This window comes from Geotrypetes seraphini, chromosome 2 (genome assembly GCF_902459505.1).
Source record: "Geotrypetes seraphini chromosome 2, aGeoSer1.1, whole genome shotgun sequence".
Classification (NCBI taxonomy): Eukaryota; Metazoa; Chordata; class Amphibia; order Gymnophiona; family Dermophiidae; genus Geotrypetes; species Geotrypetes seraphini.
Genome location: NC_047085.1, coordinates 209,856,463 through 209,881,283, shown reverse-complemented (window position 1 = coordinate 209,881,283; position 24,821 = coordinate 209,856,463). Strand labels below are relative to the sequence as shown.

General features: G+C 42.4%; 1 protein-coding gene across 5 annotated transcripts in view; it reads right to left on the bottom strand.

The window, feature by feature from the left end:
- Positions 1–24,821, bottom strand: part of MYLK4 (myosin light chain kinase family member 4) — a 175,864-nt gene that overhangs the window by 62,584 nt on the left and 88,459 nt on the right. For all 5 annotated transcript variants that reach the window (XR_004538448.1, XM_033934850.1, XM_033934852.1 and 2 more), the window contains 3 exons: positions 11,247–11,346; positions 6,397–6,946; positions 1,503–1,816 (listed from right to left, as the gene is read on the bottom strand). Coding sequence is in view for 4 of the 5 variants with exons in the window: in XM_033934850.1 (XP_033790741.1) it covers positions 1,503–1,816; positions 6,397–6,946; positions 11,247–11,346 (964 nt within the window). In the remaining variant the exon portion in view is untranslated. The remainder of the gene's footprint in view (positions 1–1,502; positions 1,817–6,396; positions 6,947–11,246; positions 11,347–24,821) is intronic.

Below are 24,821 nucleotides of genomic sequence, written 5' to 3'. Positions count from 1 at the left end.
TTAGTAGGTAAGGACAGGTTGTTCACCCTCTCCAAGGTAGGGAGAATGAGAGGGCACTCTCTAAAGTTGAAAAGGGACAGATTCCGTACAAAGGTAAGGAAGTTCTTCTTCACCCAGAGAATGGTTGAAAGCTGGAACGCTCTTCCAGAGGCTGTTATAGGGGAAAACACCCTCCAGGTATTCAAGACAAAGGTAGACAAGTTCCTGCTGAACAAGAACATGCGCTGGTAGGGCTAGTCTCGGCTAGGGTGCTGGTCTTTGACCAGAGGGCCACCGCATGAGTGGACTGCTGGGCATGATGGACCACTGGTCTGACCCAGCAGCGGCAATTCTTATGTTCTTATGGACATCTGTATGCAGCATTCTTAGAAAATGGCCACACAGAACATCCATGCAGAGCAGAGGGGGCAGCCTAGCGGTTAGTGCAGTGGATTGTGAACCAAAGGACTCTAGTTCAAATCCCACTTTAACTCTTGTGCAATTGTGAGTCTTCCAGGAACAGCAACATATCTACTATTCCTGAATGTACCTCTTCTATAGCCAGTAGGTTTGTAGATGGCTTATATATTTAGGTAAAGGCAGTGGCGCAGTAAGGAAGGGCGGGGGTGGACCGCCCAAGACACCTTCTTGGTGGGAGTGCAAGCACCTCTCTTCCTCTCTGTCCTCCTGCACCTTCCCATTCCTCCCCCGCCACACCTTCAGTTCTCCGCCACCATACCTCTAGCTCTTCGCCAGCGAGCAGCAACTCCAACCTGCTGCTCGCACCAGCCTAATTCTCCCCTCTGACATTACTTCAGGGTCCCATGACTAGGAAGTGATGTCAGAGGGAAAGCTGATGCTGGCAGAAAGTTAGAGATGCTGCTCGCATTGGGGAGCTAAACAGGTATGGGGAAGGGGAGGGGAGCGCACGTAGCGGGGGGGTAGAGAAGAGGGTAAGGGGGGTGCCTCCCAGCCTCGCTAAGCCACTGGGTAGGAAATAGTTCTTTTGGTTAAGGGAGACCCAATCTGTTAGAGTCAAAGGAGACAAACAGTTGAGATGAAGACCTGTGTGGCTTAATTCTTTGAATGTAGTAAGCCAAGGCACACTTACAGTCCAACGTGTGAAGAGCTGTTTCTCCAGGATGACAGTGAGGCTTTGGGAAGAATACTGGAAGTACAATGGATTGATTCAGGTGAAATTCTGTAACTACTTTGGGAAGAAATTTTGGATGAGTTTTAAGAATCACTTTGTCATAATGAAATACGGTAAAAGATGGGTCACAAATTAACTCATAGCTTGGCAAATATTGTGCTTCCATTCTCTGTTCACACATATTTTAGTTAGGATCATATTTATTTGTTTAGTGGATATTAGGGGAACCAATAAGAGAGTGCTACCAAAGGCCATTCTGCCCAGACTGTGATGATATATATAATATAAATTAGTAGTATTTGGAGAGTTTTGCTCATAGATCTATCACATATGTGTGCATTCTTGGAATGGACATAGATTATTTTCTTACCAATTAAGATCTGTGGCTTTTTATCAACTTTGGAGGGTTCAGGTTGATTATCTTTAAGAGAATCAGGTACTTCTGGTGAATCTTTAGAGATGAGAGGTGCATCTTCAGTCTTGCTGTTTACTATGTTTTTGGCCGCCTCTTTTTCTACCTTGCTTTTCTTGCTGTCATCTTTAACCAGATCTTCCTCAGTCACTCTACGTTTACTGCTGATGGCACATTCACAGCCGTTTTGCCCCACGCCTTGTAGAAATTCAACTGACATTTCATTATTTGGCCTCTGTGACATAGGGACATTTTCCTTACCATCATCGTACCTGAGAAACAAGAGTGTATTTAGTTAAAGCAGACAGAAGGGGAATTAGATCTTTAAGAAATGCAGCAGGATGCCACGTCAATGATTTCATGTTGCATCCAGGCCTGCAGTTCTTAAAAGGCATGAGTACTTACGGGTCCTCTTATCAAGCTGCGGTAGGGGTTTAACGCGCAGAATACCGTGTGTTAAACCGCCTGCCGCGCTAGCCGCTAACACCTACATTGAGCAGGTGTTAGTTTTTTAGCCGGCCGCGGGGGTTAGCGCGTGATGAAATGTCCGACGCGCTAACCCCCACTAGCGCGGCTCGATAAAAGGAGCCCTTAGTGTGGCGTAGTGATTAGAGCTACAAATTCAGCACTCTAAGATTGTGGGTTCAAACCGTGCATTGCACCCTGTGACCCTGGGCAAGTCACTTAATCCTCCACTTCCCCAAGTACATTAGATAGATTGTGAGCCCACCAGGTCAGATAGGGAAAATGCTTGAAGTACCTATATGCAAACCGCTTTGAGGGTGGTTGTATAGCTACAAAAAGATGTTATACAAGTCCCAATCCTTTTCCCATAGGTCCATAGATTGATTTGTTGTATATTTGTTTGTTTGTTGGGGTTTATTAACTATCTTGGTGTAGATGGCATAGGCAGAGAAAAGTGATGTGCCACTGGGGCCCTACTAGTATTTTCCCAATAAAGCATCAGCAACTAGAGTGCTTGGGGGGGGGGGGGGGGCTACAAATCAGTTTCACCCCTCCCCCAATCAAGAAGATGTTCTATTGTCCCTAAGAGATGGGAAATTTCTCTCTCGTACTATAAAAAAGACTTTTAGGCTGGCAAGAATTATTTTTGGCATAATTTTACAGAAATTTACGTTTTGGAAACAGAAGACTTAAGGCTTTTTTCGTAATATAAATTTCATTAACTGAATTTCTTAAAGGATAATTTTACAAATATTTTAAGTGGGTAAAACTCTGTTACATGTATAAAAAGCCTTTTTTTAAAAAAATTAGGTCACGTTGAAAAGTAAACACAGCCTGTAGGTGTATAGCAGGCATCTTCAGGGGAAGAGAATGGCAGATCGTGAGCAGAGTTGTGATTTCTATGTACACACGTACACTTTATACGCTAACAATTAAGCCTGTTCCCAAGCAGACATAAATAACACTCACAATCTAGGTTGTCTCTTCAGCATTTCTGTTAGGATCTTAGGAAGACACATAGGATCTGCTAATGCAGAAATTTTTTTTCCCTAATATACCTACAGGAGCACAGATGTGGTTTCCTGCAGATAGAGTAGGAGCAGCCATTTTACAAAGATACATGTCGTAAAATGAATGGTATGGACACAGCAGCTTCTCTATGGAGGTATCAGCACTTACACGTTGGAGTGGCAATTTCACAACTTCCATGTGTAAGTGAGTGGCATCACTTTCATATGTAGTTACCCCATTTTATAGACCTATTTGTGTAAGTGCCACCAATTATGAGTAAGTAATGAGGTTGCATTTTTAACGTGGTTTATATTTTGAAGGTGGATGTAACCTACTAGTGGGATTAAGGAGATAGAAACTTTAGATTTAGAAAAGTATACATTCCATTGAGCAGATGTCCCCTCCCCATACGCATGTATTCCCTTTATAAAATGGAGAACATATGTGCAAATTTTAGTTCCACCCAAGCCTTGCCCATACTGTGCTTCCTGGAGACTTCTATGTAGTGTGGATATCCTTGTGTAAATAGCAGCTGTTTAAAATCGGACTACCACTAGGGCTATTTTGGAGACCATGCCTGTAGGGTCTGGGAATCACTCCTGTCCTTGGACCACAGGTACAGGGCCCTTTGGCCCTCAATGACGGAAGGAGAAACCTTGGGAGGTGAAGTAGTGCGTCGCTCCAGAGGGAGTCATGAGTGGAGTTCTACGTGGTCCCAAAGCCATTTTAATCCTCGATGCTCCCGGGCTGATGGAATGACACTGCTTGCAAGGTGGCTCGCAAACAGAGAAGTGTTTATTTACTGCAGGTTTCTTGACTCCCATGGTTAATCAAGATGCAGTAAAACTGCACCTTGATAACTTCCCTCCAAATGCTGCTATTTGCATGAGGATAGGTTTCTAAAATAAGGTCATAGGGGCTGAATATCACAGCTATATTTATAGGGTTACCTTATGGCTCCAGCTTTTCAGTGATTTTGGTTACTCTGGCATGTTAGTTGGACCGACCTTTGTTTTATCCCAGACCTGCCATCTGTGAACTAATACGCTACAGTGACCCCTGATGCAGGCGTTCCTCAGACGCCGAAACACAGTGCTGTGTCGGGTCCACAGCTTCTGCTTGTGTCCTTTTATGAAATAAACAAGTTGGTTTTACATCAGTGATCTTCAGTGGAGTGTTCATTGTCCGTTCCCACTTCCTTTTGTACTCCAGTAAAAGGAGGACAGATTGAGACATCTGGGTTTTACTTTCATTGAAAGCAATGAAAATAAAACCCGGTGGGGTTTTGGAACCAGGTCTCCTGGGGGGGGGGGGGTTGAGATAGGGGATAGGGGATGGGATTATTTTTATTGTAATATTAATAAGATGTAGTATTCTTGTTAGTTTACTAAGTTTATGAATTATATTTAATGCTAACTGTGCATTTCAATGAGATTGTATTAAAATTACTAAATAAAATTTTTTTAAAGAAAATAAAGCCTGGATGTCTCAATCCTTCCTCCTTTTACTGGAGTCATACGTATAGTGAAGAGGGAAATCCTTGCTCTGTCCAGCACTTTTCAGATAGTGCTAGAATGTATAGAAGGGAATCTCTGGTGGCATTTCCATATAATCCCCCTGAAAATTCAGAGATAGGGGACTTACACATTTACCCCCAAATTCTATAAATGGCATTATAAACTATAAATAATAACTATAAATGTGCAAATTTGGGCAGGGAAGTGGTTTACTAGTTAGAGCTGCTGCCTCAACACCCTGAGGTTGTGAGTTGAATCCCAATATGTTCATTTTGATTCCGGGAAAGTCACCATTGCCACAGGTACCACATTAGATTGTGAGCCAGATAGGGAAAATAATTAAGAGTACCTGATTTCTATTCAATGTATTGTAAACCGCTTTGGGTGAATAACTTCACGAAAAGGTAGTTAATAAATCTAAATAAATAAAATAAAATTGAATAACAAGGTAATGAGTTCTGATGATTGGGCTCTAACAATTATTGTGAAAAGTTATGCACGCATATTTACACAGAGCAACTCTCGGTGTGACACATCATCTGCTTGTTTTATATTATCTTTTTCAATATTTGTTGTGACATATGTTTTTTCCTTTATCTACCATGGACCCCTGATGAAGGTTGTCCGAAACACGGACCGTGTTGGGTCCCCCGTTTGGTAAAAAGGTTTTAATATACAGTTTGCTTGTCACAATAAAATTTGCCTACATCGTTGTACGTATCTGCAGTTTTGGTTTGTTGGTTCCCGCATATTTACACACCCTGATCCGTGCATAAATTTTATGTATGGCCCCCAAAAGGGGGTGTGGCCATGGGTTATGAGCGGATCAGGGGGCTTTCCTGTAATTTATGTGGCAGTTATAAGGGGGTTCTGTGCCTAATTTAGGCAAAAGGATTTACACCAGGGTTTAGTTGGTGTAAATGGTCTTGCCTAAAGTTAGGCGCAGTTTGAGTGCCATTGACAGAATAGCATTTAGCATTGAGCAAGGCTGGGCTTCAAGTGAAGATAACGATTTATATGAGAAAAAGTAGAAGAAATTACTAGTTTTCATCGAATGACTTTTGTGGGTGGTCAATACTGAAAGAAGAAGTTTTGTTTGAGGGCTTTTATTGGTGTATACCCTTTTTATACTCGATTGCACTAAGGCACTTTCTACAACGGGTGGGAGGGTTCTGGGTTTGTGCTATATGTTCCACATTGATATTAGATTATAATTTTATATAATTTGCTTCATTTTTATTGTGTTTATCAATTTTTCAGTGCCATTTATAGAATTCAGTCCTTAGCAGTAGCCAGTAAGGAGGCAATTTTATAAAGGATTTTCTGCATATATGTTCCAGTATATACCCATGAAAGGTCTCTTATAAAATTGCCTCACTTATGAAAGAATGCATGATGCAATTACACATGTACTTGTACACAATTTTAGAATAGGAATGTTCAAGGGAGGAGTGGGCGAAGTATGAGCAGAGTCATGATTTACACGTTCATTATAAAATATGCATGAAGGTGTATACATTGCATACTAATATGCACATCTGCTCCACAGCAGATGTAAAATTAGAAATCTAGCCACTATTTCATCAGATATATAAATGTGTATTTATTGTTATAAAATTGGATAAAAATAGGCATCTATGTGGCCTTCACACATAGATGACCTGTTATAAAATTATCCTCCTCTTTGAATATTGGCCAATATGTTTATTATTTGAAATGTCAATTAATAGAGTAACACAAGTAAAAATACCCAAATTAATGGGAGCTGATAACTCTGGCTAACTGACACTTTTGGTATGATAACTTGAAATAACTAACCAGTGTAAGTTAACTAGCAGTTCTACTATTTTAAACCTTACCTTTGAAGCAGTTGTGTGGAATTCTTGTTGAACTCTTCAGTAACGGTTTTTGTCGGTTTCAATTCTTTCCCTGGTCGATCACCACCTGAGCTCTTTGATATGTCTTCTGCTGCTATTCCTTGGTCCTGGCATTCGTCTGGGCCTACATCACCCTTCACTTCCTTATCTGTTTCTAACACAGATTCTGATTCTTCTTCAACTGTCTCGTCTTCTCTTTCATCCTCTAATTCTTCTTCCTCTTCTATCACCTCCTCTTTCAAATGGCTTTTATCCGAGCCAAGGGCTTGTTGACTCTTTTCTACATCTTGTACAACCATTTTTTGATGAACTTTCGCTTCCTCATGGCTTTGCTGTTTATGGAGAACATCTTTGGTGCCATCCAGAGCCGCTGCTAGATGAAGTTCTGGTTCTTCTTCCTTTGGTACTTGAGCATAACCTTTGGTGGTGTTGCTATAAGTCAGTAAAGTATTTACATTCCCAGCATTTTCTTTATTGAGCTTAATCACCCTTTCTTTGTGAGAAAAGGACTGACTTTTTTGGACAGATCGTTCTAGAAGCAACAAACAGGACAGCAAGCATGTAACGATCAACTTGATTAGTGTTTTTATTAAAATAAAGAAATAAAAGCTTGCATGCAACTTCATTGAATCAGTGTCCATAAGAACATCTCTTGCAACACGGCACCAGAAGATTGTAAGGCAGCAACAGAGTAGCAAAAAAAATGGGAGGCAGGACATCCAGAGCTATCCTTTTGCAGCTCTCAAGCAAAGAGTAGCTGAGCTTTAAGAACATAAAAATTGCCATACTGGGACAGAACAAAGGTCCATCAAGCCCAGTATCCTGTTTCCAACAGTGGCCAACCCAGGTCCCAAGAACCTAGCTAGATCCCAAGTAGTAAAACAGATTTTATGCTGCTTATCCTAGGAATAAGCAGTGGATTTCCCCAAGCCATCTCAATAATGGCTTATGGACTAGAGAATGACACGGGGAAAAAAATCTGTCCCCATCACCGGACCACCGTCCCCTTCACTGCCCCATCCACACTGTCCCCTTCACCGCCCTGTCCCCATCCCCGCCGTCCCCTTCACCGCCCCATCCCTGTCCCCACAGCATCCACCTTTCCCTCTCGCCACCTCACCCCCCTTCAACGGCTCGAGAATCTCCCTCCCCCTTACCTTAAGAAACTTAAGAGAGGGAAGGTGCATGGTCACCAATTGCACGCAGCCCCCCTCCTTTTCTACCTACAGCCAAATCTATCTCCCTCCCCCTTACCAGAAGTTGCATCAGAAGAGAAACTTCTGCCCACACACACACGACTGCAGGCAGGCAGGCTTCGCCAGCTTCAGTAATTTTCTTTACCAAAGCACCGCAAAGGTAAGGAGGAGGGAGGGAGATAGATTTGGCCGTAGGGAGGGAGGGGGCCGCGTGCCTTCTCTCCCTTAACTGCGGGGACAAGGCCATTCACCGCTCCACGGGGCAGTGGATGGCCTTGTCCCCCCCCCCCCCCCCCCCGTTTCAGTGGGTTACCCCCGGCTTCCCGCGGGTAACTGCTACCATGTCATTCTCTATTATGGACATCTTTTAGCTTTATGTAGAGTGGGAAGTGGTACAAAGTTGTGGCAGAGAGAAAGATTACTACCAGACATTAAATACAGCACCTTCATTCTATTTCCATGAACAAGAAGTGGTGCATAGTACATATCGCTGATAATAACTAGCTAACAAGCTTATGTCAAATTACTTTTACTAAAGCATATTAAGCAATTCGGGGTATAGTTATCAACATGGGTTCTTGGTCATATATGTTATTTTACCACTAACTCATGCTATTTCAGCACAGGTCCCATAATAATTAACAGTAAAATAACACTTTTTTTTTTTTTTAATCATTTTTATTAAGGAGTCAACAAGGGAAACAAGCGAACACATCTTAATAGTAGCCCATATTGATTACTTCCACCCTTCAGGGGCATAGTTATCAATGTGGGCGACTGTTAAGACATGTTATTTTACCACTAAAATACCATTTCAGCACAGGTCCCATTTTATGCAATGAGACCTAGTTACTGGGAAATACTTTTTAAACCAATTGGAGGGAAAATTTTTTCACTCAAAGACTAGTTAAAGCTCTGGAACGCGTTGCCAGAGGACGTGGTAAGAGCGGATAGCGTAGCTGGTTTTAAGAAAGGTTTGGACAAGTTCCTGGAGGGGAAGTCCGTAGCCTGTTACTGAGAAAGACACGGGGGAAGCCACTGCTTGCCCTGGATCGGTAGCATGGAATGTTGGGTTTTTGGCCAGGTACTAGTGACCACCGTAAGAACGGGCTACTGGGCTTGATGGACCATTGATATGACCCAGTAAGGCTATTCTTATATTCTTATGTTCTACTAATAACCCAGGTCAACAGTAAAATAACCTGTCTTAATGGTAACCCACGTTGATAACTTTCCTTCTTTGTTATTAATAATGGGCCTCATTAATATGTTTTTTTATAAGATTATGGAATATATGGTAGGGAGGGGTGGGAAGGGGGAGGGATAAAAATTTATGTACTGTACAAATGATAGAATGTAAAATGATATATTTATTGTTAATGTGATTGAATATATATATATACATTTAATGTAATTTTGAAAATGAATAAAGAAAAAAAAAAATAATAATAATGGGCCTCTGTTATCAAGCCACGGTAGCAGGTGCCGTACAGCAAATGCAAAGTGCATTTACTGCGCCAGCCTGTGTTATTCAGCTTGACAGAAGAGGTCCAGTATGAGCTAACAATAATTGTTCATGTTGTTGAACTTTTCTTCTATTTGTAATGTAACTTTCTAGCTCGTAAATCGATAAAAAAATACTGAACTAAAAAAAAAAAAACAACCCATGTTTTAACAATAGACAACACTGATAACTATACTTCTCAGTATAGTAAAAATCTCACACTAATATTTTTACTTGGTGCAGGACAGGGCCATGACTGGGCAGTACGTAGACTGAAGATGGATTGTACATTGCAGGTTAACACACAGTAATTAGTGTGTGCTAACCAATGTGTAGTCAGCATGGGTTCATTGAGAGGGAAGGAGAGCTTTTACTGGCCCTTGATTTACTATGGGAGTCACCAACTACTACTACTACTACTACTTATCACTTATATAGCACTGAAAGGCATACGTAGCACTGTATATTTTGACATTTATAGATAGTCCCTGCTCAGAAGGGCTTACAATCTAACTTGGACAGGCAGCATTAATCCATTGGCCTAGGAACATTGGGACCTGAACCAGCTTGACCTATTTTATACAATGGTTTCTTCTATTATAGACATCAGCGTTGGTACCTGATCCTATGTTGTGGTATTGGGCTGTACTGTCTAACTTTGGAAAAAAATCCTATCCAGTCATTCTAGCTATTCAACTGCTGAAAGGCAGCCAGGAAAAAAAAGGTTTAAATCTACTGACTCTTCCCAGTCATTTATATTTTCAGTATATTGCTAATGAATAGGTATAACACTGCATTTCTTGCAGCCTTTGGCACTGTATTGAAAAATATCAAAATGGCTGTCAATACAAAGGACAAGGAGAATGGCAAACCAAAGCCAATGTATTTCATAGTTAAAATACTTCAAGAAATGAGTCAGCATGGAAAAACTTTTAAAGATGAAGGGAGGAATTCATCAAGAAGCCCTAACCTGTTTAGCATGAGCTAACCATGTTAGCTTGTACTAAACACTAAGACGCCCATAGGAAGGTAATGGGAGTCTTAGAGTTTAACATGTGCTTAGCATTAGCATGCACTTACATGGTTGGAGCTTACTAACCCCCCTCCCCCTCCCCACTCACTTTTACAAAGCTGCTACTGCGGTAACTACTTCAAAGCCCTTAGAAATTTAAAGGGCTTTGGGGCTTTTGCTGCACGGCAGCTGTTAGTGAGGCTTTGTAAAAGGGGGTAAATTGGTTAGCGCCTCTTGAAGAATTCCCCCAAAGCATTCAATTTAAATACAGTATAATGAAGAACTCCTTATAAAAACATAAGAATTGCCGCTGCCGGGTCAGACCAGAGGTTCATCGTGTCTAGCAGTCCGCTCCCGCGGCGGCCCTTAGGTCAAAGACCAGTGCCCTAACTGAGTCTAGCCTTACCTGCATACGTTCTGGTTCAGCAGGAACTTGTCTAACTTTGTCTTGAATTAGAGAATGACACGGTGACAAAATTCATCACCGTTCCCGTCCCCGCGGATAACCGCGGGAAACCATCTTCATGTCATTCTTTAAGGAGAGAGGGAAGAATCAGAGTTTGAATGGCCACAATCACTGACCCTCAAGCTTTGCTTTGAAGAATGCTGGGGTAGAAGGACTGAGGTTGAAATAGACACTAGAAAATGACAAGGGATTATTTCCCGCGGTTATCCGCGGGGACGGGAACAGTGACAAATTTTGTCACCGTGTCATTCTCTATCTTGAATCCCTGGAGGGTGTTTCCCCTATAACAGCCTTCGCAAGAACGTACCAGTTTTCCACCACTCTCTGGGTGAAGAAGAACTTCCTTACGTTTGTACGGAATCTATCCCCTTTTAACTTTAGAGAGTGCCCTCTCGTTCTCTTTATTTTGTAGAGGGTGAACAACCTGTCTCTATCTACTATGTCTATTCCCTTCATTATCTTGAATGTTTCGATCATGTTCCCTCTCAGTCTCCTCTTTTCAAGGGAGAAGAGGCCCAGTTTCTCTAATCTCTCACTGTACGACAACTCCTCCAGCTCTTTAACCATTTTAGTCGCTCTTCTCTGGACCCTTTCGAGTAGTACCATGTCCTTCTTCAAGTATGCTGCTTTAATATTAGAATTCCAAGTTCTTACCTGTTGAACCAGGTAGCTTTTTCTTCGTCAAAATCTTTGTTTCCTTAAATTCTAAAGATGACTCCTCATTTTTATCCTTAGCTTTCTGATCCTTGATGGCCTGTTAATGCAATACATTAATACATCAACTACAGTAAACACATAGTCTCACATGCTTATTGAAAAATGCAAACAAAGGAAAATAGCATTTCATTAAAATGCACAACTAGCATTTCCTTAATGAATTCAATATTTTTCCGAGCACACAGTTTAATTTTAAGAGGTTATGGTGGCATGAGCAGATTAAAGCAGAACCCTATAAACTTGTTTAGATTTGGGTTTACTTATTTTGTTTTTATTGTGTAATTGTATGGGAATTATAGTTTATTGTAACCTAGTTTAGGACCTGTGTGTCATAAGTAGGGTATAGAGTTTTAATGATAAAACCTGGGACTCAATTCACCCCAAATTGTTTTAGTTTTAGAAGAAGAATAGTGGAAAAACCCAAATAACTATAATTAAAGCAGGTGTTTATGGCTTTTTTTTTCTCTTGGTGAGGTGTGGCCTACTGGTAGAGCTGCTGTCTCTATATCCAGAGGTTGAGGGTTCAAATCCCAGTGCAGTTCCTTGTGAACCTGGGGAAGTCACTTAATTCTCCATTGTCCCAGGAACAAAATTAGTACAGTACTTGTATATATGTAAACTGCTTTGAATGCATATACAAGCCCCATTCCCATATACCATTCTTCATTAAGAAAATAACAGAGCTGTTCACAATAAAATCAAATTGGGAAAAGTCAAAGCCATTTAATGGCAGGAAAGAATATAGGAGACTGAAAGATATCAGAGTAGAGCAACAGGATTAGTGACTAACAGCACGAACTTTAGACAAAGAGACTCGCAGAAGTCAGTAGATCCCAGGGAGGGAGGCCATATGTGGTTGAAGATTAAAAGCTTTTTCAAATAAATATGTTTTCAAGAAAAACCTCTTTTATAGGATGGTTACAGCTACAGTTTTTTTTGGGGGGGAGTGAATTCCACAATGAGGGCACAGTGCAAAAGGAAGTGCTACTTCTTGTAGATTAGAAACATAGAAAAATGACGGCAGATAAGGGCTACAGCCCATCAAGTCTGCCCACACTATTTACCCACCCTCTTAAGTCTACTGACCCCCTAAAGTATAATTGAAATTATACTGTCACTCTACTGACCCGCTCATTCAAGTCCATACCCTAGTGACCCTATCCCTTGGCATCCTCGTAGGGATCCCACATAGGTATCCCATTTGTTCTTGAAGTCTGGGATGCCGCGTACCTCGACCACCTGCACTAGAAGCTTGTTCCAATGCTCAATCACTCTCTCCGTGAAGAAGTACTTCCTGGCGTCTCCACGAAACTTCCCTCCCCTGAGTTTGAGCGGATGTCCTCTTGTGGTCGAGGGTCCCTTGAGAAGAAAGATATCATCTTCCACCTCGACCCGTCCTGTGATGTACTTAAATGTCTCAATCATGTCTCCCCTCTCCCTATGCTCTTCGAGAGTGTAGAGCTGCAATTTGCTCAGTCTTTCTTCGTACGGGAGACCCTTTAGCCCCAAGACCATCCTGGTGGCCATCCGCTGAACCGATTCAATTCTGAGCACATCTTTACGGTAATGTGGCTTCCAGAATTGCACACAGTATTCCAGATGAGGTCTCACCATGGCTCTGTACAATGGCATCATGACTTCAGGCTTCCTGTTGATAGCATGACAGTTGCTAAGGAGGAATCTGAAGACATAAGTCATTAAGGGATCTAAGAGTTCTTGGTGGGGAATAACATTGAATCAACAAGGACAGACAAACATGATTTAATGGGACAGAATTGGAATGGGTTCAGCCAAGGGAGATCTTGCCTCACTAATTTGCTTGACTTCTATGAGGGTGTGAATAAATGTGGATAAAAGTGAGCTGGTTGATGTAGTGTTCTAGATTTCAGAAAGCTTTTCACAAAGTTCCTCATGAGAGGCTCTTGAGAACATTAAAGAATCAATGGATAGGAGGCAATGTTCAGTTGTGGATAAAGAATTGGTTATCAGACAGAAAACAAAGGCTACCGTTAAATGGCCATTTTTCTCAATGTAGGAGGGTAAATAGTGAAGTGCCACAGGGATCTGTACTGCGAACGGTGCTATTTAACTTATTTATAAATCTGTAAATTGATGAGTGAGGTGATTAAATTTGCAGATGACACTAAACTGTTCAAAGTTGTTAAAACGCATGCAGACTGTGAAGACTTCAGACCTTAGAAAATTGGAAGACTGGGCATCCAAATGGCAAATAAAATTTAATGTGGACAAATGAAAACTGATGCACATTGGGAAGAATAACACACACAAATTACAGTTACCAGGTGCTAGAGTCTACCTTGGGGGGGGTCAGCACCCAAGAAAACAATCTAGGTGTCATTGTAGACAATATGCTGGAACTTTCCATCCAATGTGTGGTGGTGGCCAAAAAAGCAAACAAGATGCTAGGAATTTTTAGAAAGGGACTAAGGATGTTATAATGCCTCTGTATCACTCCATTGTGTGACCTCACCTTCAATATTGCATTCAATTCTGGTCGCATAACCTCAAAAAAGATATAGTGGAACTAGAAAAGTTTAAAAGAAGAGTGACCGAGATGATAAAGGAGATGGATCTCCTCTCATATGAGGAAAGACTAAAGAGGTTAGGGCTCTAAAGAGATGGCTGAGGAGAGATATGATTAAATTCTACAAAATCCTGAGTGGTGTAGAATTGGTACAAGTGGATCAATATTTTACTCTGTCAAAAATTACAAAGACTAAGGGACACTCGATGAAGTTACAGGGAAATCCTTTTAAAACCAACAATAGGAAATATTTTTTTCACTCAGAGAATAGTTAAGTCTGGAATGCACTACCACAGAATGTGGTAAGAGCAGTTAATGTAGCTGGTTTTAAAAAAGGTAAAAAAAGGTTTGGACAAGTACTTGGAGGAAATGTCCATAGTCTGTTATTGAGACAGATATGGGGGAAGCCACTGTTTGCCCTAGATCAGTAGCATGGAACGTTGCTACTATCTGGATTGTTGTCAGATACTTGTAACTTGGATTGGCCACCCTGAAGAAAGGATACTGGACTAGATGAACCATTGGTCTGACCCAGTAAGGCTATTCTTATGTTCTTATGATAGGTATGAGGAGGCATTAGAGTGAATGACCTTATGAGAATGAGAGAATCTTGAAAGCAATGCAAGAGGTGACGGGTAACCGGTGATGCTGAATGAACAAAGATGTGATCTAGTCAAATCTACTAGCTTTAGACAGGATATGAGCTGCCATGTTCTGAATGATATGGAAATATTGTGAGACGCTTAAATCGATGCTTAGGGGGGAGGGGGGGCTTCTTGTGAAGGCTGTTTTTGTCTAGAGAAGGGGTCTGATTGTCCGATTGGGGGTATTTCTTTCAGGGACAGGGGTGTTCTTGCTTGTTTAGCAATTTAGGAGCCTAACTCTCAGTCAGTAGCTTAAACCCTTTGGAAATTGAGTTGTTTTGTTGCATATGCTTACAGAAGTCATTTTTTTTAAATAGCTGGTACTTTGCATTCTTGGTCGGTAAGCGATTCCTACTACACTGCACAAGAAATTCACTCTTCTACTTCTGACAGTAGAAAAACCTCTCAACACAACTGCTCTTTGTATATCTGAAGCTCCTTCTATTATACTATATGCAATTAACTGAGCTTCTAGATAAAATTGTTGGATTGCTGACTTTATTTTGAGGCTGCTGTTATAAATTCCACAGAGTATAATCACTTTTTTATTTGCCACCTAATTGTCGGTACACTCCTGCTCTCGCCTCGGTAATCATAATTTCTAGTCAGATAGGACAAGGCCCACAGCGGCCTTAGGCCTTGATTTGCTAAACCTTTTCCCTTAAGCTGCAGCAGTATATCACAAACTGTGTGCCATGGCACACCACTGTGCCTCCTGAGATTTCAGGTGTTCCACGGCACGGTACTGGGGAGGCTGACTGCCTACAGGACGTGCTTCTCACGAAGGGCGTTTGAAGGGCTTTTGCGCATGCGCTGATATTGAGGTGATGATGTCACGCACCTCTGGGTGTCTTGAGCCACGGACACTGGGTTTAGTGTACCCCAGCTTGAGAAAGATTACGAGACACTGAGCTACAGCTACTACTACTTATCATTTCTATAGCACCGTACACTAAACTTGTAAGAAGCAATCTTTGCTTGATAGAGCTTACAAACTAATCAAGACAGACAAACAGTACAAATAAGGAATTACTTACGGCGGGAATGATTAAAACAGCCATGGGTAATGAACAAGTGACTAGGAGTTAGGAGTTAAAAGAAACCTCAAAAAGGTGGGCTTTTAGCCTAGATTTAAATACAACCAGAGATAGAGTGTGGCGCAGTTTAGCGCTACAGCCTCAGCACCCTGAGGTTGTGGGTTCAAACCTCACGCTGCTCCCTGTGACCCTGGGCAAGCCACTTAATCTTCCACTGTCCCAGGTACATTAGCTAGACTGTGAGCCCACCGGGACAGAGAGGGAAAATGCTTGAAGTACCTGTATGTAAGCCACTTTGAGGGGGGTTGTATAACTACAGAAAGGCAGTATACAAGTCCCAATCGCTTACTGACTCAGGAAGTCTATTCCAAGTTCTGAGGCCTTGATGCTATACGTGGGCACTAAGCTTCGGCACACAGTTTTTCTAACATATGCACTAAAATAAACTTTTACTCCTTTGGCAGTAGACTAAGACCATGCAGAGTCCTAAGGTGTTAACTGGCAAATTCTATATAGTCCACCTAAAGTTAGGCACCTATATAGACGTGCCTAACTTAATAGGCTTAATTGGTGCTGATAATTGGCACTTATCAACTCATAATTGATTTTAATTGGACTTAATTGAAAGTTAGGCACCTAACTCGAAAAGCGCGATTCTGTAAAAAGTAGGCGCCTAGTCCAAAGCTCCCACCTAAAAGTGGGTGTGGTTAGGGGGCAGATCAATGGGGGTGTTTTTGAGTTAGGTGCCTTTTTGTGAATTAGCCGCCGTTAGACGCCTAACTAAGGTGCAGGTATTTAGGCACAAAAAACTCTGGCCTAAATTGGGTGTGCCTACAGTTAGGCCTAAGACCACTTAAGCGTGATTTTATACAGTGCGCCTAACTTTTACAGAATCATGCTCAGCGCAGCACTAGTCAGGACTGATTTTGTTTTTAGGAGGACTATATAGAATCAGGCCCAAAGTGTGCATTAACAGCCAACACACACTGCAGTAGTAACCTGCCGCTCTTTGCTGCTTCGCAAGTAAAATGTCTTCTTTCCTGTCATTGTGTGAGCTGGGTGTGACTTAGGAACTCAGAGGAAAGACAAAAAAAAAAAAAAAAAGACTAGCAGGCTATGCTTCTCACGACTCCAACCTTTATCCCTGAAACCTACCTCTATCTGCAAAATTTTTGGATCACCCCTCTCCCAGGTTATCTGGTCCACAGACATCTCCCCAGGTTAGGTAAGTTTAATTGGCTCTGGGATGGTGGAAGGGGGTCTATCAACATTAGAGGTTCACTGGTCCATTGCTTCCCTGTGCCAAGGAGGCTGGGTCAGGTGTGCCCTAGTTCAGGGGACCAGAAGTGCCTTGAATCAGATAACTTCTTGGGGGTGGAAACTGGGCCCACTTGGGCTACAAGTCCTCTAGGGGAAATCCTGCACGTCACTTTCCATAACCCTTGTACACCTGCAGCACATCTGTACTCCATCCCTGAGCTGGAGTAAAGATACAGCATTATGAGACAAGGAAAAAAAATGCTAAAATTTAATGTGCTTTGGTTTGGGTTTTTTTACTACATTAGGAGCAATTTAAAATTCAGGTTATTACCTTAATTTTGCATGCCTACTATGCTATCTTTTAGCACAGTGGTGTTGCCAAGGATTTTCCCTGTGCTAAACATTCTTACTGCACCAAAGGACATGTTGGAGAAAAGCCTTAGTAAGTCAGACCTTATTCTGATAACCAGTCTGAGATACAATTTATAATGTTATACTGACATCTACAGGAACTACACTGAGCCACAGATGCCACTTTTGTTGTAGTTCCCACTTTTAGTTTCTTCCTCTCCTTCTACTATTTCTGATTCATTATAAGTTCATCATTGCAAATCTTTTATTTATTTCTAACTTTTCAAAATAGATCAATAACTAATTATTAACAACCCCCTCTTTCCCAGATAAGAAAGGTATTCTGCTAGCAAAGCCCCTTTGAAATTGTGCTAGCATGACTAGGTTTGAGACTTTGGACTGTGCACTATACACTATCATTTGGCTTTCTCTACTTCAGTGTATTGCAAACTGTGTGCTGCTGAGATTCCAGGTGTGCCACGAGACACCGTGGAAGAGGAGAGGCGCCAGCTGACTGCCTTCAGGTGTGCCTCTCCTGGCGAGAGGCACATCCTTTAGGCAGTCAGCCAACGCCAGGGCCTCTCCTTCTCCCCGACACCTCTCCATGCCTCTTCCCTTCCAGCACCCCCCACTGGCGGCTCAAGGCCCCATCTGGAGGGCCTTGGCGCATGCGTGGACGTCGACGTTATGATGTCATGCATGCGTGTGATATCATTGAGCCTATGTCCACGCACTTCCGGATGCCCTCGAGCCACAGCAACCAGTTTAGTGTGCTGTGACTTCGCAAAGTTGGCGAGACACTGCTCTTATTACAGCACCATGACAAGACAAAAATGTTGGTTGACAGAGGCTAATAATGGCCTCAAGACAAGTCTCAGGTTTAAATATTGTATCTACTACTGCTACCGTGTTTTCCCGAAAATAAGACCTATCCCAAAAATAAGCCCTAGCATGATTTTTAAAGGTGCTCCTAATATAAGCCCTACCCCAAAAATAAGCCCTAGTTAACATCGACCCCCGAAGCCCCTCCCAAAAGTCCCTGACACTCCCCGACTCCATCCTTGACACTAGTGCTGCCCGATTCGCCAGCAGCAGCACTTTCTCCCCCCCCACACTTGTGTGCAGCATCTTTTCTCCCCTCTCACCCATCCCCTTGTGCAGCATCTTTCTATTCCTCCTTCCCATCCCCTGTGCAGCAGAACCCCACTGACCCTCCCACTGGGAGACTGACATACTGTACCTCCAAGGCCTCCTAAAAGAGCAGCGGTAGCAACGCTCTGAATGGGCTGCTTTGCAGCCTTCCACGCCGGGGCCTTTCCTCTGCCGCGTCACTGATGAGTGTCAGAGCTGTTACCGCCGTGGCCGGCACTAAAAACCATACTATGATTTAGTAACGGGGGGGTGGGGGGGGTTAGGCACAGGTATTCAGGGAAGTGGATGCGCCTAAAGTTAGGACACCTAGCAATACCTAAGTCCACTTAGGCAGGCTAAGTGTAATTCTATACAGTACACCTAACTTTTATAGAATCATGGTTAGCACCGCACTGGTCAGTACCAATTTTTTAGGCAGACTATACAGTATAGCATTGGGTCCTAAATTTTATACAAAGTGCTAAAAATTGTGTATGCAGTTTTAGTCATGTACCCAAATTGTGCACACACTCTAACTGAATAACAAACCGAGAAGCTTTGCAAGCAAGTTCAAGCATAGCCAATTTCTTTGCTCTATCCTCCCTAATTACAACCCTAGCTTCTTACACAGCAGCTTCTTCCTCACACAATAGCAGAATTTAACACTACTACTACTACTATTAATTATACAATGAACCTAATAGAAAACCCACAAACTGAGTCAATAGATAATGCAGACACGGTGCCCACAGACCTTTCCCAGCCGAACTGCCATACTCCACATCAGTCCTTTCTCCCCCCCCCTCCCCCTCCATGTTTTGTCCTCGTTTGGCAAATTTTGTTAAAATTGTTTTGTTTGTTAAAATTATGAAAACACACGGGCCAATATTGCAACTATATCCCTGTTTCGCTGATTTCCCCAACGATGGCGTACTCTAGAGCAGTGTTCTTCAACCACCGGTCCACAGAAATTTCCTGCCGGTCCACAGGGCCAGCATGTGCATCAGGCCCAAAACAGTGTTCTTCAACCGCCGGTCCATGGTGCGATCGATGTGGCGTTATCTTCGAGCCAGCTCCTTCTTCCTAACTGATTCAGTGCACAAAGCCACGGGCAGTGGCTCCTACGGGCATCCTGCGCCTGAACCAGAAGCCTTCTCTCTGGCATTGCAATGTCAGAGGGAAGGCTTCCAGATGAGGCAAGGGACGTGCAAGGTGCAATTAGTACTATTATGGGGTCAGGGTCTGGGGTGGACATTGGGTAGAGATGGGCAGGGTCTGGCCCACGACTTAGCCCGATGCCGGTCCACAGAATAATTCTTTTATTTCTGCCGGTCCATAGGTGTAAAAAGGTTGTAAAACACTGCTCTAGAGCACGTATGACGGGTGAATTATTTAGTGGACAAAAATTTGCCAAACCAGGACAAAACAGGGTGGAAGGAAGTCATCAACCTGGTGATTGGTGCCAGTGGTGTGAGTGGACAATTTGTGGCAGAGAGTGGAGGGACCCAGGTATGGGGTAGATAATTAAATCTATGCAAAACACTACACGCAATGCCATCAATATACTGTATGTTATTGTATACCCCTGTCAATTACGTAGTTTATGTGGGATGAACTTGTCGACCTATTAAATTAAGATTGAGTGAACATAAATCAAAGATTAATACTGAAAATTTACAAGCCCCTTTAGTACAACACTGGAAGGAGAAGGGCCATCAGGATGGGGATATTAAATGGCGTATAATTGATATAATAGAAGTCGGGAGGGATGGTGGTAATATAGAGAAAGTGTTAAATTATAGAGAACAGTCCTGGATCTATAGGTTGCGGTAAATACGGTGACCCCTTCGGGATTGAATTTAGAGATAGAGTGGACATCACTTCTGAAACCAACTTTTTAAACCAGTGGTTTTTGATTGGGTTGGTAAAATCAGCTGATGGAAGGAGTATGTTATAAGACACTGAGGGATTTACCTTGCCTTTTCCACTTTACAGAAGAGCTGGGGATGAACGGGTGTGATGTATTAAAACAGGTAATAAACAATGGTAGTAAGGTAATAAGGGTTGGGAGTTAGTATCTGAGTAGTGAAAATTTATTCTTTTCTGTTTTAGCAGGGGTTCCTCGATAAAGTCTTTCTGCAAAACATGTGACGTGTTGGATTAACAACTCCCCTGGCAAAATGGATAATAACACCATGGTTTCTGTAGGGATAAGCATAACAACAAGGAAAGAAAAAGGGGATGTCTTTACAATCAAAATAAGCCTTTATTAGAAACAGTAGGACCTACTGTTTCTAATAAAGACTTATTTTGGTTGTAAAGACATCCCCTCTTGTCTTTCCTTGTTGTTTTGCTTGTATCTCAATGTGAGAGGCTCTTCTGTTTGCCTGTTTATTTAGAGATAAGTAATATTGTAGATAAGATGAGTCAATATTAAATCAATTTAAGTTCATATAAAACATTTAATGATATACAAAAAAAGTTATGAATGGACTGATGAAGATGGTGCCGATTGCTTAGTGGCTGTTTGTATTCAGCCCTAAGAGATTCACTGAAGTCCAATATGAATTTATAAGAAACATTGTTGAACCTCAAAATTTCCTATGACTGCATATTTATATACAAACATAAATTTTCAACTGTGGTCTAACTCAATAGCTCAGCAGGGCTGAAGACTTAAGACTCATTACCGGGTTTGGTTTCCACTCCCTGGTCCAGCTGGGGATGGGGGATGCTGATGCTGCACTGGTTTAGTATTCAACAGTGACATCTACTGGCCAAGTTCCAGAAACTAAGGCATTGCAATGCCTGAACCAGAAAGGGATTTTAAAAGAGAGGAGAAACCTTCATAGTTGCAACAAAGGTTTACCATGCACAGATGCGGATTCCAACTGAGCAGGAAGGACGAAGAGCAAGAAAAACCTCTATACACATGCATCACACTAACCTCATCCTTTGCCTACTGTGACAGGGAAAAGCCTGAAATCAGAAAAAATCTATAAGTTTCAGCAAGGGACTAAAGAGACCTGCCCTGTCACTGGAGAGAGACCCAGGGTCAGTGTTAATCAGTTGAAGCCAAAGGCTGCAGAAAAGGAAAGTATTTCTGCACTGCAGGCTTATTTATCCTTGCTTGAGGAGCTTGCAAGGGTGCAACAATCCACATATTACACACCTCCTGTTCTAGTTAGGCAGAAGAGAAGGGGTGGGGTGGAGAAAGTGTCCCAAACAAAGCTAGAGCAGAATGTTCTAAGGCAAGCAGGCAAGCACTCTGAGCCTCAGCCAATGAGAGCTCCTATTTCAAATGTGAGCCTGATTAAACAGGTGGGAGAGAGAGAGCAGTAGCTGCACCACGCACTGGAAACTGAAGGGAGAGGGCAGCTGGCTAAAACCCTTGGCAAAAGCCAGTCATGGGGGAAAGGATGGAGGAGACATTTTGGCCATAGAACCTCTGAGGCTCAATGAAGCTAAGGAACCCACATAAGTTAGGAACCATATGAAGAAGTTCTAAGATGTAGAAATGATTTCCGAATAAGGAGAAAGTGAGGCAGTGCCAGTGGTGGAAGAATGTATGGATTAAGAAGAGAATGTTTCTGTTAGCACAGGAGATGAGACAGAAATGTTATGGGAACCAAGGGAAAATACATGAGAGCTGTTTAGTTAACACAGTATGAGTACATTAATACATTTTCCTCTAGAATTTAATTAAGTGTTGCTATGGGAGTTTTTTGCCTTATACTATATAAGGAGCACATTGTTAAAGCTATGCTAAGTGCAGTGCTAGTTTGAAGGAAGGAAGTAAACGCAAACAAGCCTAAAGAAGTATTTTCTGTTATGTGCCAGAAGAAGCTGCAGTGTGGGGGAGGGAGTATTAGTAACCCTTTCCTTTCTGCTATGCTATGAGAGTAGTGCTAAGAGAGAGTAACTTAAACCTCATCTGAGGGGATTTTGGGAGGGATTACTATTTAATCGGGAGGATAATCCTTTCACACTGAACCTAGAGCTTGAATTAGGATTCAGTGAACAGCTGGTGATAGCACACCAAATGAGGTGATTGAGACAGTTACTAATACTGCTGCTGTCTGATATTGAGAGATTATAAAAGAATTATCAGAAATGTTAGAAAGAGGCCATGTGACTCCAGAGAATTGAGAGGGAGCCAGAAGCCTCATACCTCTTCAGAGAAGAGCCAAACCCTTTAGCCCACAGGTGTCAAAGTCGGTCCTCGAGGGCCAGAATCCAGTCAGGTTTTCAGGATTTCCCCAATGAATCTGCATGAGATCTATTTGCATGCACTGCTTTCAATGCATATTCATTGGGGAAATCCTGAAAACCCGACTGGATTCCGGCCCTCGAGGAGGGACTTTGACACCCCTGCTAGCCCAAGGGGGCTGGTCTGTGAAAGCCTTGGAAAGGGCAACCAAGGAGGAATTTATATATCCAAAGATTTTGCAGGCAGCAGCAATGTTTTGGAACTGTATTTGAATGGCTGTTTATTTGAGCATTGTGATTTTTGGACTTATTAACCACCATCACCCCCCCCCCCCCTTTTTACTAAACTGTAACATGGATTTTAACACCGGCTGTGGCGGTAACAGCTCAGACGCTTATAGGAATTCTATGAGCATCGGAGCTGTTACCAACGTGGCCAGCACTAAAAACCGCTCCACGAAGGGGGGAAAAGTAAAAGGGAGAAATAAACAGATCCGAATATCTTATATTGATATAATGAAGTAGTGTCTGTATACAGTCAAGCAATGAGCACATACCACAATAATGTACCATAATCAATAAGAAAGTGAAGAATCTAACCCTGTATATTATTGATCACCTGAAGTGTAGCATTGATTCTTGTATTTGTTATGTATTATTCTAAGTATTGATACAATGCTTTGTTATCATTCTCATGTATTTTCTTTTTCACTTTTGTGTTATGTAAAAGTCTTAATAAAAACTTACTGAACTTAAAAAAAAAAAAAAACCGCTCCACGGTTTTATAAAAGGGAGGGGTAAGTTTGGACACAAAGCTGAAGTATTTTGAACTGAGTTTGGGAGCAGTGCAAGTGCACTAGCATGAGCTCTTTTGTTTTGACCTTAATGACCTAAAGGGATAAAATAATGGAGTAAAATGACGGAGAGATAAAACAAAGGATAAAAAACCGGATAAATGATGGAGTAAACTTGATTTCAGATCAGACTGTTTATTTTTGTCTCCATTCCCAATACGGCCACTCCAGGGATCGCTCGGCCTGGTGCTGTGTAAGGTCAACGGAGCTCGTTGACTCCAGCCTTCAACCTGCCATACTACAGATGCATTTATCCATGGATAGCAATAATACAAGTCAAGGAAGGGCAGCATCACCCTACTATTTGCTGACAATTTTGTTTTCAGAATAAATTTGTTTTAATTTAAAAATTGATCTGTATATATACAGTCAAACCTCGGTTTGCGAGTAACCCGGTGTGCGAGTGTTTTGCAAGATGAGCAAAACATTCTCGCAAAACGTGTCTCGCAAACCGAGTGTTGACTCGATTTATGAGCACCCCCCGATAACCGGCATTGCTCCCCCCCGCTCGCAAAGGGCCCCCTCCCGCTCGAATCAGCACCCCCCCCTGCAAGAACAGGAACCCCCCGCCCGACCAACTTTAACTCACCCCCCCTTTAGCACCGGCACGCAGCCCACAAGTGCCAGTGCCGCTTGAAGATCTTCTTCCTTGTCTCTGCCGGCTTTGAGCATGCATCTGCGCATGCTCAAGCCCTTCTAATTCTCCCTCTCGCCGAGAGGTTCCTGTTCTCGTGGGGGGGTGCCGATTCGAGCGGGGGGGGGCCCTTTGCGAGCGGGGGGAGCGGTTTTCGTGCCGGTGCCAGATGGGGGGGCGGGGTGAATTAAAGTTGGTCGGGCGGGGGGTGCCTGTTCTCACAGGGGGTGCCGGATCACGCGGGGGGGGGACATTTTGCGAGCGGGGGGGGGGGGAGCAGCACCCTGGCCTCGGGGTGGGAACGTATCAAAGCGAGTTTCCATTATTTCCTATGGAGAAACTCGCTTTGATAAACGAGCATTTTGGATTACGAGCATGCTCCTGGAACGGATTATGCTCGTAATCTAAGGTACCACTGTGTATATATATATATATATATATATATATATAAAGGTCTGTAAATTAGATTGCAGATCATAATCCTCCTAATGTGGAGGGGAAAGTTTGATAGGACGTCTAAGTCCTACTTTGGACATTTTGAGATAAAAGTCCAAAAACTGGGAGGAAAAAATGTCCATTTTCAAAACAAGGAAGATGTCTTATCATTTGTTTTTTCAAAAATGGCCCAGCTAGATGTTTTGTTCAACTAGACATCAAATTTTTTTGCCATTATCGATTTGTAAAATGTTTGATTATCAGTATAAAACATCCAAGAGCTAAGCCCGCCTTAATTTTACCTAAAACATGCCTCTAGCATGCCCTCTTAAGATTTAGATGCACTGGAGACAAAATGACCAGAAAGACGTCTAAAAAGTGAGTTTCAAAAATGCCTGCTTGGATGTTTTGA